The sequence below is a fragment of the Rhynchophorus ferrugineus genome, unplaced genomic scaffold, assembly GCF_030347505.1.
Source record: "Rhynchophorus ferrugineus isolate W39M unplaced genomic scaffold, kcgeb_rfMv2 rfM10, whole genome shotgun sequence".
NCBI lineage: Eukaryota > Metazoa > Arthropoda > Insecta > Coleoptera > Curculionidae > Rhynchophorus > Rhynchophorus ferrugineus.
The window spans coordinates 13,461,729-13,476,978 of record NW_027472589.1 but is presented as its reverse complement, the minus strand read 5'-3'; the positions used below and the strand labels follow the sequence as shown (position 1 = coordinate 13,476,978).

General features: G+C 31.2%; 5 protein-coding genes across 6 annotated transcripts in view; 3 read left to right on the top strand and 2 right to left on the bottom strand.

The window, feature by feature from the left end:
- The window catches only part of LOC143204121 (uncharacterized), a 236,256-nt gene that overhangs the window by 5,136 nt on the left and 215,870 nt on the right, over positions 1-15,250 (bottom strand). The gene's annotated exons all lie outside the window — the stretch shown is intronic.
- Positions 1,683-5,976, top strand: LOC143204113 (small ribosomal subunit protein mS31). Its single transcript, XM_076416581.1, has 5 exons — positions 1,683-1,840; positions 1,898-2,338; positions 2,388-2,558; positions 5,402-5,619; positions 5,675-5,976. The coding sequence occupies exons 1-5, from the start codon at positions 1,815-1,817 to the stop codon at positions 5,947-5,949; spliced, it is 1,131 nt and encodes a 376-aa protein (XP_076272696.1). The 5' UTR covers positions 1,683-1,814; the 3' UTR covers positions 5,950-5,976.
- On the bottom strand, positions 3,082-5,210 carry hook (hook microtubule tethering protein). Its single transcript, XM_076416563.1, has 2 exons — positions 4,758-5,210; positions 3,082-4,704 (listed from the first exon to the last, which is right to left on the bottom strand). The coding sequence occupies exons 1-2, from the start codon at positions 5,107-5,109 to the stop codon at positions 3,221-3,223; spliced, it is 1,836 nt and encodes a 611-aa protein (XP_076272678.1). The 5' UTR covers positions 5,110-5,210; the 3' UTR covers positions 3,082-3,220.
- Positions 8,540-9,962, top strand: LOC143203360 (uncharacterized). The gene is made up of 2 exons (XM_076415455.1): positions 8,540-9,493; positions 9,547-9,962. The coding sequence occupies exons 1-2, from the start codon at positions 8,639-8,641 to the stop codon at positions 9,829-9,831; spliced, it is 1,140 nt and encodes a 379-aa protein (XP_076271570.1). The 5' UTR covers positions 8,540-8,638; the 3' UTR covers positions 9,832-9,962.
- Positions 13,465-14,939, top strand: LOC143203359 (uncharacterized). The gene is made up of 2 exons (XM_076415454.1): positions 13,465-14,466; positions 14,520-14,939. Exons 1-2 carry the CDS (start codon positions 13,612-13,614, stop codon positions 14,802-14,804), a joined length of 1,140 nt encoding a protein of 379 aa, XP_076271569.1. The 5' UTR covers positions 13,465-13,611; the 3' UTR covers positions 14,805-14,939.

Sequence of the window (15,250 nt, the reverse complement as noted above, 5' to 3'; positions counted from 1 at the left end):
GGCGTGAATATAACTTGTCCAAGTTTTGTTTTTCAGCAAAATAATGTCAAGAAACCCTAAATAGTCACAATTATGCTAGAAATTCCCGGAGTAAAGACGAAACCAAGAAATTTTTCAAATATTGAAATAATTAAAATATAATAACAAAGTGAATAGAAAACACATATGGGTTTATTTTGGAATATACAAAGTTAATTAGATTTATATATGGAAGAGCTTATCAATAGCATAGGTACAAACTTTAAAAAAAACTAACAAGAAATATTTTATTTAAGTACTAGCGACCCGCCATGGCTTCACACGGGTGCAATGCTGATACTAAATTAAATACACTACAGAAAAAATATGAACGTTGTATATAAAAACATAGCGGCCCGCTCCGACTTTGCACGGGCATAAAATATATATGCCTATGTCACTCAATGAAAACATGATTAAAATCGATCCAGTATTTTTGGTTCATTCATTACTGCCCTTGGCCTGCACGCATTAAATTTGGAGTAAAACAATTCCTCTTCCCCTATACTTACTATGAAGATTTCCTGCTATCTTTGGAATATCTAAATTCATACAATTTTTATTACATTACACATTTTTAAACGCAAATTTTAAATTTGTAATATCTCCGAAAATATTTGTTTAATTTACATGCTGTAAGGAACCATATTGATCTATATTAATTGCACACTGTATTTAAGGTACTTAATTCGATAAGGATTAATGCCGTATTGCTTAAAATAGCTTCGTAAATAAGCCATTTTCTCACGTAAAAAGTAAACAATAAAAATGGTTAATGTGGGTTATCCCTAAAAGATAAACATATACCATCCCGGATTTTTTTGTAGACCTTTTTATGGTGTACAATACTGTAGTACATTAATTTGATCTAACTCGTAGGGTTAGGCAGCGTTTTTGCTAATTGCTAAATAAGCCTAAAAAATAGGTTAATTTACGACATTACGTTAGAAACCTCTAAAATTAGCAATGTTGCCTTAGTATATTATGCATGTATTATACATATAAACCTTCCTCTTGAATCACTCTATCTATTGAAAAAAACCGCATCAATATCCGTTGCCTAGTTTTAAAGATTTAAGCGCACATAGGGATATAGGGACAGAAAAGGCGACTTTGTTTTATACTATGTAGTGACTAGTAAATTCGGAATGAAATACTTCCAAAATGCCTTTGAAAATGCTATGTAATTTAATGGTTTTATATTTAACATAAAACAAATGTATATTTAACAAATATACGCTGCATTATATTTAGATCTAATAAGACTCAAGTTGTTCATTTTTGACCAGTGGAATTTTATTAGCGTAGTGGTAAAGGCGGCAGGACGGCCCACCTAATGTTGCGGTAATCGGATAGGTTCGAATCCTACTGGAGAATGGTTGTAAATTTGTGCTTGTGATTGCCCTGGACGCGAGAGTGTCAAATCCGATAAGGAAAATGATCCCAGACACGCCAGTAATCAGGCTGGATAGGACCGGATGTCTTCTGAGATAATTTCTAAGTTAGTCACTTGCCAGTCACCATACATTATATGGAAAGCATAACGGCAAAATAAAACGTATCGGCAGTCAAAGAAAACGTGGATCTAAAACGTGTTTTGTACATAACTATTAAAAAAGAGGGAATTGTATAAAAAACTTTAAATGAAATAATGATATTAAAAAATATCAGATTCCTGGTCAAATTTGACGATTTTATTTATCGAAATCCTAAATTTATCGAGACCTTTACCGTAAATTAATATTTTTAGGTTATTTCGTTCCATAACCTAGGCATAGTTTAAATCTTTTTGGAATATGAAGATTTCTCAAATAATTTTACGGTATAAAAAGTAGTTCTTTATAGGTTTTGGACACATATACATTCTTTTGCTTTATAGGAAGCTTCCTGTCGGTCGAAGCAGCTTTTTGAATGGTACTTCTAATAGTGGTTTAATTTGTTATAAGAGTACAGACAATAAACCAACAAATAGTTCTACTAGTAGCAGTAGTAGTGGCGATTCTTCCGATTCTGATGATCCGAAGCTAAAGAAACAATCCAGTAGTGATGCTGTAAAAAAATTAAACATGTTACTTGAAGAACTGACTAGGAATAATCATTTAAATAAACCGAAACTCAATTTAGCACAGCCAAGAAATCGAAAATTAAAAAATGAGGAAAATAAACAGGAAGCCTCACCTCAGTCTCCCGAGAAAGAAGTGATCACTGCTATTAAAGATGTAGCAAGTTTAATTGGAGGTGATGAAAAGAAAACTGAATCTGAATTATTGTCAAAGCTCTTACAGCCGGTAGATGTTAAACAGACCGCATCCACTTTAAGGTAAGTTATACTAAAGTGTTAGTCTACTGATATAAAATTATGGTTTTAGTGATATAATTAAAGGTATGAAGATAGAGAGAGAAGTCAAAAAACCTGAAGAGTCCAAGGCAGATCAGGTTCGTAAGATATTACAAAGATACAGTCAAGATTATAAAACATCAAATAAACCCACTTTTGAGAACAAACCAAGACAACATAAGTCTGATTATTCAAATGAAAGGTTAGTAAATGTTCACTTTAAAATATATTTTTAGTTCTTTTTTTTTTAATGGCGAATGAGATATAATTTTATTTTTTATACAATAATACAATTATACAATATTTTATATACTTACCATTTTGTTATGAATATATTTATTGTTGAAGTGACAATTTAAAATTCATTAGGTTATTGTTTTAACATTATATGCGAACAACATAATTTTATGTAGCACAAGAATTTTTAGAGTAAGTGTTTTGTATTGATATGTATGGTTACACAGATTTTATTCATTTTATATACTCTAAGACAAGCACATATTGAGCATACTAAAGTTTAAAACTTAAAAACATTGAAATAATAATATTAACGGACATTAATTCTACCTTTAACATTACACATTTTTGACAAAATTGCATTTTGTAATCGAAAATGTTGAATGCAGAGATAGAATGTACATATTTCCATATTACAATTGATGGTGGATCACGGCGGAGAAAAATTTATTACACATCAAAACTGCACTTTATAATAAAAAAACAAGTTTAAATATAGATAAAATTTATTAAGATATGCATCTAATACTTTGACAAAAAGTAAACAATTATTTACTATTTTAAATAATATAAAATAATGATAAATTTTGTCTGATAAAAACAAAGTCACGATATAGATAAAAAAAACTATTTAGATTTGAAACGGGTTTGCGGTTTCCTGGGAGCTGGTTGTCTTTGTCTAGCCAAAAAAGATTGACCTTGTGTTGCTAATACTGCTAATCTTTCATCGGCCGCCTCTCTTTGCAGCAAACTGCCCAACTTATAGAAAGCAGCGGCGACTAATCTTTCTTCTAAAACTCCCATCGGTGGACCTCTAGCACGATTGCTTTCGCTTTGTTCTAAATTAGCCGCTACTTCGCGGGCTCTTTCTAAGTTGCGCTGATATTTAGCTTGAGCTACTTGCAGTTCATGTTCCTTTGCTGCTAAAGCCTCTTGGAGTTTCTTCACTGTCGTGATAGGGGTCGATCCCGACGCATCGTTTGCGCTTCCTTTCATGTCCTCCAACTGGGCTTCCAGTTTCAACATCGATTGATTTAACGATCGGTTTTGTTGCTGCAGTTTCTCTGCTCTACTAACTGCTTGATCTAGAGCGACTTGTCTAGCTTCAGCTTCTTGTTGGAAACTCTTCAAGGTTTTGTTTTCGCGCTCTAAGAAACGTAGACGTTCTTTTAAGTCTGCCGGTAACAATTCTTGGGATACCGCTGCTCCGGTTTCACTCTTGACGTGACCTAATTTAAGCTCTTCGTTTTCCTCGCGAAGTGAATCCCGTTCCAGTAAGAGCCTGTCTCGTTCTGCTTGTAACGCGGCCATTTTGGACTCGAGATTCTCCAAATTAAACTGCGCTTTGTCGGCCTTTTGCGTTTCCTCGTCTAATTTTTGCTGTAATTCCACCAGTTGATTTTTGTATGTCTCACACTGATTTTTCCAAATACTGTTTTTAGTTATTTCTTCTTCCATTTCCAAATTTTTGTGAAGATATTCCATTGCTTTTTCTTCAGACTTTTGCGCCTGTTTTTTCAAATCTTGATAGTTCTCTAACCGTTTTTTATATGATGCCAAAGCTAGTTCTAAATCGTTTACCTTACCAACTGATTCAGACAATGCGTCCACCTCATCCTTAAGTCTGGATGAATCGTTGGCTGCTACTTGAAGTTCGGCAATTTTCTGTTGATAGTCCCACATCTGTTTTTCTTGTTCTTCTAGTTTAGCTTTGAAATCATCTCTCATCACCTCAGCTTTAAATAGTTCTTCTTTCAATAATTCAATCTGTTTCCTGGTGTCAGGACCCTTGGTCTCTTTATCTTGTAATGCCAGACACTGTATCTCTATATTTTTCTTTTCTTCCTGGAGTATGTGTATTTGTTGCTCCAAGTTCTGACATTGTAAATTGAGTGCGTCTTTAGCCTCATTTGCTGCCTCTAAATCTGCTACTAACTTCATAACTCTTGTGTCACTGTCCAGTATAAGAAGGCTTAGATTTGATCTTCCCGGTCCACCAGTTATTTCTTCCAGCTGTTGAATGGCTTGCATGATGTTACGTTGAATCGATTCCTCCATTTGCATTATTAAAGTAATATAGTCTTGTTTTCGTTCACAGTTTATTGCACATCCTGAAAATAAATAGTTCTTAATTAATTATGTATTACACAATCTATGTACAGACCTAAAAGTAGTCGCAATAGTTTCGCTAATTGCACAGGATCGTTGTTTTCGCCAATTTTATTAACATCTGGCTTTCCAATTTCTAAAATATGTAGCGTCAATATGTCTTGATAATATTCAACTATGGCCTCCACAATTTTCTTCAAATTACTGACGCGTAAACGCCAATTAGCTCCAACGTCTTTCTTGATTTTTGGCTCCAGTTTACTGAAATTATCGGGAGCTATTTGTACCAGTGCTTCCATCATCGCTACTCCATCGCAAATCTCGGGAATATTCCTACTTCTAGTGGGTACAAGCTGTTGTAACCATTTTACCAAGTTTTTGCACATTTCCTCTGAAGGATCCATCATTTACGATATGTTATGTCTACTTTCTGTTTTTTTAATTACGACACGAACTAATTACTCTTCATTGCGAAATTACCTACTATCAACAAGCAAGGAGGTTATGTCGTTTGTCAATATTGAAGTTAAACAGCTGATCTGAGTTTTGATTTTTTAGGTTTTTGGTATTCGGTGTTATGCACTGAATATTAATAAATATTTATATTTCATTCATTTAATAATTTGCAGTTATTCAATTATCTATGCGACATTTTAATAGCCGTTATAGCTATTATTGATTCTTTCGATTTTATTACAGGGTGTATGAAACTGTCGATTTATTTGGAAGCGAATCATTGGGAATATTCAATGACCCATCTAAATTGCGCGATAGCCCCCAATTGAAGACATGGGAAGAACTTCATCAAAGAGAATTAAAATTGGCCGTCACTCACCCTCCTCAGAATTATTTCCAAGAAATGATTCTCTGGACTGAACAAGGCAAAGTTTGGCAATTTCCTATAAATAACGAAATTGGTAACAAAAACTGTATATATTTAGTTTTGAATCTATAATTTTTTTCATGTTTTAGGATTGGAAGAAGAGGCAAAAGTATATTTTGCTGATCACGTGTTTTTGGATGAACATTTAGAACCTTGGTGCCCAACTCGGGGTCCCATTAGACATTTTATGGAACTGGTCTGTGTGGGTTTGTCTAAGAATCCTTATTTGACCGTTGAAGCTAAAAAGGAACACATAAATTGGTACAAAAACTACTTTGAGGAAAAGAGGCAATTATTAGAGGAAGTTGGTGCTATACCTGTAGGAAGTGAAAAAGGAAATGTAAAAAATATTGAAAAAGAATAATTAAAATAAACTTCTAGTTGTATTATGCATTTTTGGAACATCCATTATTTATTTAAATTTTTCACAGTTCAGTATAAAATTCGTGACTTTAATATTAATTAACCTATAATAAAAATGTGTCAGAAGGACGGAACACTCTTATGTTAAACATTTGTAGTTTCTTGCATAGCTTTAGATGTATGTTTCTATACATTTTGGTTAGTCCATTTATTTATTTACAAGTATGTGTGTACTGTTGCTATTCTGTAAAGGTGCATATTTAAGAACCTTATTTCATTTTTACATCTAGTCTCTCTTATTTATTTAAGCCAATCTTTGTTTTTATAATTATTACTTTTAATATGTGTATTAGGGTATAATGAGTTTTTTTTAACAAAAATTTATTGAAACTAATATCGTATCTAAGGTACTCCTTTTTTTCAGATCAGAGACACCTAAAATTTGCATGGTAAACATTAATTTAATTTTTTTAATGTTATAAAATAAAAAATAATGTTTTAAGTACCAATTTAATGATATTGAAGATCTTGGTGAGTGGTTTTCATTCTTTTTTTGTGAGGTGATGCCATTTTGATAATTTAAAAATTTCGTTTCCAGAATTTAACCGCATACAGAACTGAATATATGATATACCTCAGTTTTATATTTATAAGCAAAGTAAACACAAAATATAGTGTCTGTTTTTCAAATAACATAATTTGTCTATGTTAGTTTTGGTTACTGAACTGACAAGAACTCTTGTCTATATTTTGTAGTCTGTTGTTATATTTTAGTTATAGTCAAACAGAATAGAGATGCAACTCAATAGGGGACTCTGGCGCAGTTTTGCTCTGCCCAACATCCAGAGGCGCACCTGTAAGAAAAATATTTTACTGTGAAGATATTTGATTGGTTCATTAATAACCTTTAGCACGTGAAAGCCTTGACGTCATTTTTAATTGACCAATGAAATTTAAATAAAAAACAAACTGTTTTTAAAATAAGTGTATTAAATAAAATTCAATTAAATATAAATATAATATTTAAAAATAAATATATATAATCTGTAGAAATAAATAAATATAAATATATAATGTAAATTTATCTACAAAACATATATATAATATAAAAATAAATATATCTATGAAATATGAATATTATATATATATATATATATATATATATATATATATATATATATATATATATATATATATATATATATAAAACTGTAAGCAAAAAAACTTTGGTGCATTGCAAATCAAAATTATCTTATTATCTTATATTATTATTAATGAAATGTACAATTGAAGGGTTTAAATTTACTTTTTTTTAACATTTGACAAAAATTTTGTTATATTATCGACGTGGCAAAATCGCTGAATAAAATAAGATATTATAAGATGGAAACAGGAGCACTACAAATAAAATAAGACAGTTTAGAAATTAATGGTAACAATTATGAACAGAAATGTGACTGAGTTCTTCAATTTACCTTCCATATCATTTTGATCCACTTCCATTTGTATATATTCTGGGCTCGTGGTATTATTTTCGACTTCACTAAATTGTGCATAAGTACTTAAGGAAAGTTTAAATATATTATCAAAATGTCTGACATGGAAACGATTATAAATCTGTTTCATGTTTAACCCAACCTGTTTAGGATTTTTATGTGTTCTACTCATTTCTTAAATATCGCTGGGTACTTTTTTAACGGAAAACGATAATACATTTCCTCACTATCTGTGCATCCGGGCACACAACACTTCCTAGAACGAGAATGCATTTCAACTACCGACTTTTACAAACCGTAATACGAAATGAACCAATCAGATCCCATCCCATCAGATATATGTTGGACGTCGCGAAACATTTCGCCAAAATTTGCTATGAAGTTAAATGTCTATTTCTCTATGGTTATCGTTCTGTCAAGAAATTTTGTATTTTGTACTCATTGGCGTTCTAATTCTGTTTTTTTTATTTATTTCTGGTGTTTGGAAAATATGTTTAATTTTAACTTCTCAAGGTTTCTGCTTATCTTACCTGTGTTTCCTTTTACATATGGAAAATTCAGCGCTCATAATTTTTACCCTTTATTTGGGTTTTATCATTGTCTGAGGATGTATTTGGTTGTTCCTGACATTGGCATTGCACCTATTTTTTAAACTACAAGACTACAAGTTTATTATATCTGAATTTACATAATACAATTTTTATGAGGAATAGATATATAAATTTTTTGAAACTAATAGCCAAAGAAATTATCAAAGGTCTAACGGTTTTTTTTTACTTTCAACAAGAGTATTTCAAATACTATATATATATATATATATATATATATATATATATATATATATATATATATATATATATATATATATATATATATATATATCTTTTTTTTTCGGCTTGTATAACCTCAAATTATCGTTGTGACAGCGAAGACTTGATGTTAACATATCTGTCAATGTTAGTATCGTAATAATACGCATTTAGAAAATAAATCGACAGATAATTTACCCCGTATATCTATTATGTGTAATGTAAATATTACGCCTTATACTGTAGAATGCATATTAAGCAATTATGTCGTAATTTAGTAGAAATAAATTGTATGTTAAGGGTAATTGATACCAATATCATTTGATAGATAAGATCATCGATATTTTACATCGATCCGAAGTGTTCTAAATGTATAGGTTCGAAAATGACCGACAGCGTGAGTTACCCGCTTCTTTTGAAGTTTGGTCTGTTTCTATATAGGAGAAAATGGTTAAATAATTCGTATATTACATTCCTATTGATATTGATCATAGCTGGCTATGTTTACTCGACCTATGGAAGGTTTACCACCATTTATCTATACATCCATCCAGTACTGATCTTTATAGATCAAGCGACGTATGTTATATTAAGCGTAGCTAATATTGTTAGTTGTACGAGTTACTATCGACACGGAGATATTTATTTGATGGTTATTTGTGAAGATTGGGATAAGAAATATGGAAAGATATATAAAAATAAATTGAGAAAGTATGCGATATTGTTTTACGTCGTCGTGTGGTATTTGGTGTTCATTGATGGATTGTTCTTTTTGAAAACAGTCGGATGGTCTTGTTTCAAGTACTACATGCATAGGGATTGGTTGTTTTTTAGCTTGTGTATTATCGTGTTTGTTTTGGCCCTGACTATTAATAAAATAACGGAAATGTTTTCCGACGTCAACTATTTATTGGAAACAATGAGCACGGCATATTTTACGCAACCAGTTATTAAAATGCCAGCGGCTTCTATATCAAGTTTGGTCGCTAATAAAAATATTTATTATGACGAGAAACTAAATACCATCATAAAACAATATAACAGAGTCTGTGATTTGTTAGATGGTCTTAATGAGTCTCTTGGGCTAGTAATATTGTTCTGTATAGTGTACATTATCTGCAATATTTGGTGGTGCCTGATAGTTATAGTTGAATTTTTTGTAAGAAAAAATACGTTCAACGGTGTGGACATTTCAGTCTGGATACTGGTAGTTTATATGTCGTGGTTAATAACAACTTTGGTAAGTTTTAGTTCGCTGTATTTCCGGTTTACTGTAGCGTCTTATTACTGTAGGTCCTGGCGACATTTTTGGCGGTGACAGGTGCTAATATCGACAAAGAGAACGAGAGAGCCTTGAAACTATGTTGCACTATGGCCAACAGGATGATAGCAAGTCGCCATTACTCGAAAATTAAAATGAAACTAGATTATTTTATGGATCTGATGGTGGCCCGAAAACCCCTGGTCAATGCCGGTGGTTTTCTGCAGTTAAACCTGACTACTTTGGGCGTAATTGTGTCCAACGTCACCACGTATTCGATTGTATCCATACAGTTCGTCTTGAAGGACGGGAAATGATTCAAATCATATAGTAATATAGTCTACTCAAAGTTATTTTGTACATACGCCATCTAAATTTGTAACGTCAAAACGTCGCAATGCTGCCCCATCAACTCTGAGTTTTAGTTTAGTTTGACATTGACATACAACAAAATTCTTATCTAAATGAAATAATTGAACAAAAATGTTATCAAATATATTTTATTTTAACATTATAGTACATGTAAAAACTAGTTAATAATACAACCATAATAGTTTATAGGTTAGAGTTATAACCTTTTATCACTAGGGCTTTCAGGAGAATTTTGCATACGTCTGACAACAGGACGGCTTTGACAGGCTCATTCGTTTACACGCTCCAACTAATCAGACGGCATTGTGTCTCTTTTTAACTAGAATAAAATGAGGGGGAAAATATTGTCTGGTTCTGAAACGAATTTACAAATTGCGGCAGGCAATACATTAAACATCTTGATGACTTATGTACAAAAGACTTTGAATAGACTATAGAGAGAACACTCAATAGGGATCTTTGGGGAAAAGTTCCGCTACGTCCAATATCCAGATGGTGGAAATCCAGTGGTTCCATATTTGTTTAGTGCCATCAGTTTAATAGGATCTATTAGAGTTATGTCTTTTTGCTTTCTTGAAACTTGAACTGAAAGCAAACTTTGACTCTTTCCCTGTCAAAATTCTGGAAGTATATGGCGCACCTTATTATTTCAAATATTTTATCTGGAAGATCATTATGGAGTCTACAATGAAAATGTTTTAAATTTACTTTTTTTAAGAAAAGATTATTTAAAAGATACGACGTAGCAATATCCCGGGATAGAATAAAAGAGGTAGCTCAAAGATAGATATCTTTATCCATTGTTCCATTTAAAAATACGATTGGAACGTCAATTTGCTTTATCTTTCAGTTTTATTGAATTGGTATTTATATAAGCATTCTCACACTAATACTCGCTTTACTAAACTCTTCTCCATTGTATCGATAACTCTGGATTCCATGTTTCTAGTTTTCTAGGGTTTCATTGGCCCTTGAATGCTCTAGTGCCCCATAACTTAATTCCGCCATCTATTGCATAAAGTTAATAGATGGCATCTAGATGTTGGACGTCGCGAAACATTTTGGTGTTAAATAAGTTAGTTGAAAGTTAAATCTCTCCTTGTCATCGAAATAATTGAGAGTAATATATTTCTATGAACATAGACAAACTAGTTGTATGTTTTTCCCCGATTTTATAACGTTTTTTGAAAAAGAAAATTATTTTTAGATTAAAACATCGTTGCTTTAAACTGACAACACCAGTTTTCTCTTTTGACGAAACTCGATATATTTAATGATATTTTGGTAAAAGTTGAATCGGTTTCTAATGACTATTTTAGTGATCGTGTATTTTTGAATAAAACCTATATGTTTTAATATGTGTATTAGGGTATAATGAGTTTTTTTTAACAAAAATTTATTGAAACTAATATCGTATCTAAGGTACTCCTTTTTTTCAGATCAGAGACACCTAAAATTTGCATGGTAAACATTAATTTAATTTTTTTAATGTTATAAAATAAAAAATAATGTTTTAAGTACCAATTTAATGATATTGAAGATCTTGGTGAGTGGTTTTCATTCTTTTTTTGTGAGGTGATGCCATTTTGATAATTTAAAAATTTCGTTTCCAGAATTTAACCGCATACAGAACTGAATATATGATATACCTCAGTTTTATATTTATAAGCAAAGTAAACACAAAATATAGTGTCTGTTTTTCAAATAACATAATTTGTCTATGTTAGTTTTGGTTACTGAACTGACAAGAACTCTTGTCTATATTTTGTAGTCTGTTGTTATATTTTAGTTATAGTCAAACAGAATAGAGATGCAACTCAATAGGGGACTCTGGCGCAGTTTTGCTCTGCCCAACATCCAGAGGCGCACCTGTAAGAAAAATATTTTACTGTGAAGATATTTGATTGGTTCATTAATAACCTTTAGCACGTGAAAGCCTTGACGTCATTTTTAATTGACCAATGAAATTTAAATAAAAAACAAACTGTTTTTAAAATAAGTGTATTAAATAAAATTCAATTAAATATAAATATAATATTTAAAAATAAATATATATAATCTGTAGAAATAAATAAATATAAATATATAATGTAAATTTATCTACAAAACATATATATAATATAAAAATAAATATATCTATGAAATATGAATATTATATATATATATATATATATATATATATATATATATATATATATATATATATATATATAAAACTGTAAGCAAAAAAACTTTGGTGCATTGCAAATCAAAATTATCTTATTATCTTATATTATTATTAATGAAATGTACAATTGAAGGGTTTAAATTTACTTTTTTTTAACATTTGACAAAAATTTTGTTATATTATCGACGTGGCAAAATCGCTGAATAAAATAAGATATTATAAGATGGAAACAGGAGCACTACAAATAAAATAAGACAGTTTAGAAATTAATGGTAACAATTATGAACAGAAATGTGACTGAGTTCTTCAATTTACCTTCCATATCATTTTGATCCACTTCCATTTGTATATATTCTGGGCTCGTGGTATTATTTTCGACTTCACTAAATTGTGCATAAGTACTTAAGGAAAGTTTAAATATATTATCAAAATGTCTGACATGGAAACGATTATAAATCTGTTTCATGTTTAACCCAACCTGTTTAGGATTTTTATGTGTTCTACTCATTTCTTAAATATCGCTGGGTACTTTTTTAACGGAAAACGATAATACATTTCCTCACTATCTGTGCATCCGGGCACACAACACTTCCTAGAACGAGAATGCATTTCAACTACCGACTTTTACAAACCGTAATACGAAATGAACCAATCAGATCCCATCCCATCAGATATATGTTGGACGTCGCGAAACATTTCGCCAAAATTTGCTATGAAGTTAAATGTCTATTTCTCTATGGTTATCGTTCTGTCAAGGAATTTTGTATTTTATATTCATTGGCGTTCTAATTCTGTTTTTTTTTTAATTTATTTCTGGTGTTTGGAAAATATGTTTAATTTTAACTTCTCAAGGTTTCTGCTTATCTTACCTGTGTTTCCTTTTACATATGGAAAATTCAGCGCTCATAATTTTTACCCTTTATTTGGGTTTTATCATTGTCTGAGGATGTATTTGGTTGTTCCTGACATTGGCATTGCACCTATTTTTTAAACTACAAGACTACAAGTTTATTATATCTGAATTTACATAATACAATTTTTATGAGGAATAGATATATAAATTTTTTGAAACTAATAGCCAAAGAAATTATCAAAGGTCTAACGGTTTTTTTTTTACTTTCAACAAGAGTATTTCAAATACTATATATATATATATATATATATATATATATATATATATATATATATATATATATATATATATATATATATATATCATATATATCTTTTTTTTTCGGGATGCAATATTATGATGTGGGCTTGTATAACCTCAAATTATCGTTGTGACAGCGAAGACTTGATGTTAACATATCTGTCAATGTCAGTATCGTAATAATATGCATTTAGAAAATAAATCGACAGATAATTTACCCTGTATATCTATTATGTGTAATGTAAATATTACGCCTTATACTGTAGAATGCATATTAAGCAATTATGTCGTAATTTAGTAGAAATAAATTGTATGTTAAGGGTAATTGATACCAATATCATTTGATAGATAAGATCATCGATATTTTACATCGATCCGAAGTGTTCTAAATGTATAGGTTCGAAAATGACCGACAGCGTGAGTTACCCGCTTCTTTTGAAGTTTGGTCTGTTTCTATATAGGAGAAAATGGTTAAATAATTCGTATATTACATTCCTATTGATATTGATCATAGCTGGCTATGTTTACTCGACCTATGGAAGGTTTACCACCATTTATCTATACATCCATCCAGTACTGATCTTTATAGATCAAGCGACGTATGTTATATTAAGCGTAGCTAATATTGTTAGTTGTACGAGTTACTATCGACACGGAGATATTTATTTGATGGTTATTTGTGAAGATTGGGATAAGAAATATGGAAAGATATATAAAAATAAATTGAGAAAGTATGCGATATTGTTTTACGTCGTCGTGTGGTATTTGGTGTTCATTGATGGATTGTTCTTTTTGAAAACAGTCGGATGGTCTTGTTTCAAGTACTACATGCATAGGGATTGGTTGTTTTTTAGCTTGTGTATTATCGTGTTTGTTTTGGCCCTGACTATTAATAAAATAACGGAAATGTTTTCCGACGTCAACTATTTATTGGAAACAATGAGCACGGCATATTTTACGCAACCAGTTATTAAAATGCCAGCGGCTTCTATATCAAGTTTGGTCGCTAATAAAAATATTTATTATGACGAGAAACTAAATACCATCATAAAACAATATAACAGAGTCTGTGATTTGTTAGATGGTCTTAATGAGTCTCTTGGGCTAGTAATATTGTTCTGTATAGTGTACATTATCTGCAATATTTGGTGGTGCCTGATAGTTATAGTTGAATTTTTTGTAAGAAAAAATACGTTCAACGGTGTGGACATTTCAGTCTGGATACTGGTAGTTTATATGTCGTGGTTAATAACAACTTTGGTAAGTTTTAGTTCGCTGTATTCCCGGTTTACTGTAGCGTCTTATTACTGTAGGTCCTGGCGACATTTTTGGCGGTGACAGGTGCTAATATCGACAGAGAGAACGAGAGAGCTTTGAAACTATGTTGCACTATGGCCAACAGGATGATAGCAAGTCGCCGTTACTCGAAAATTAAAATGAAACTAGATTATTTTATGGATCTGATGGTGGCCCGAAAACCGCTGGTCAATGCCGGTGGTTTTCTGCAGTTAAACCTGACTACTTTGGGCGTAATTGTGTCCAACGTCACCACGTATTCGATTGTATCCATACAGTTCGTCTTGAAGGACGGGAAATGATTCAAATCATATAGTAATATAGTCTATTCAAAGTTATTTTGTACATACGCCATCTAAATTTGTAACGTCAAAACGTCGCAATGCTGCCGCATCAACTCTGAGTTTTAGTTTAGTTTGGCTTTGACATACAACAAAATTCTTATCTAAATGAAATAATTGAACAAAAATGTTATCAAATATATTTTATTTTAACATTATAGTACATGTAAAAACTAGTTAATAATACAACCATAATAGTTTATAGGTTAGAGTTATAACCTTTTATCACTATGGCTTTCAGGAGAATTTTGCATACGTCTGACAACCGGACGGCTTTGACAGGCTCATTCGTTTACGCGTTCCAACTAATCAGACAGCATTGTGTCTCTTTTTAACTAGAATAAAATGAGAGGGAAAATATTGTCTGATTCTGAAACGAATTTACAAATTGCGGCAGGCAATACATT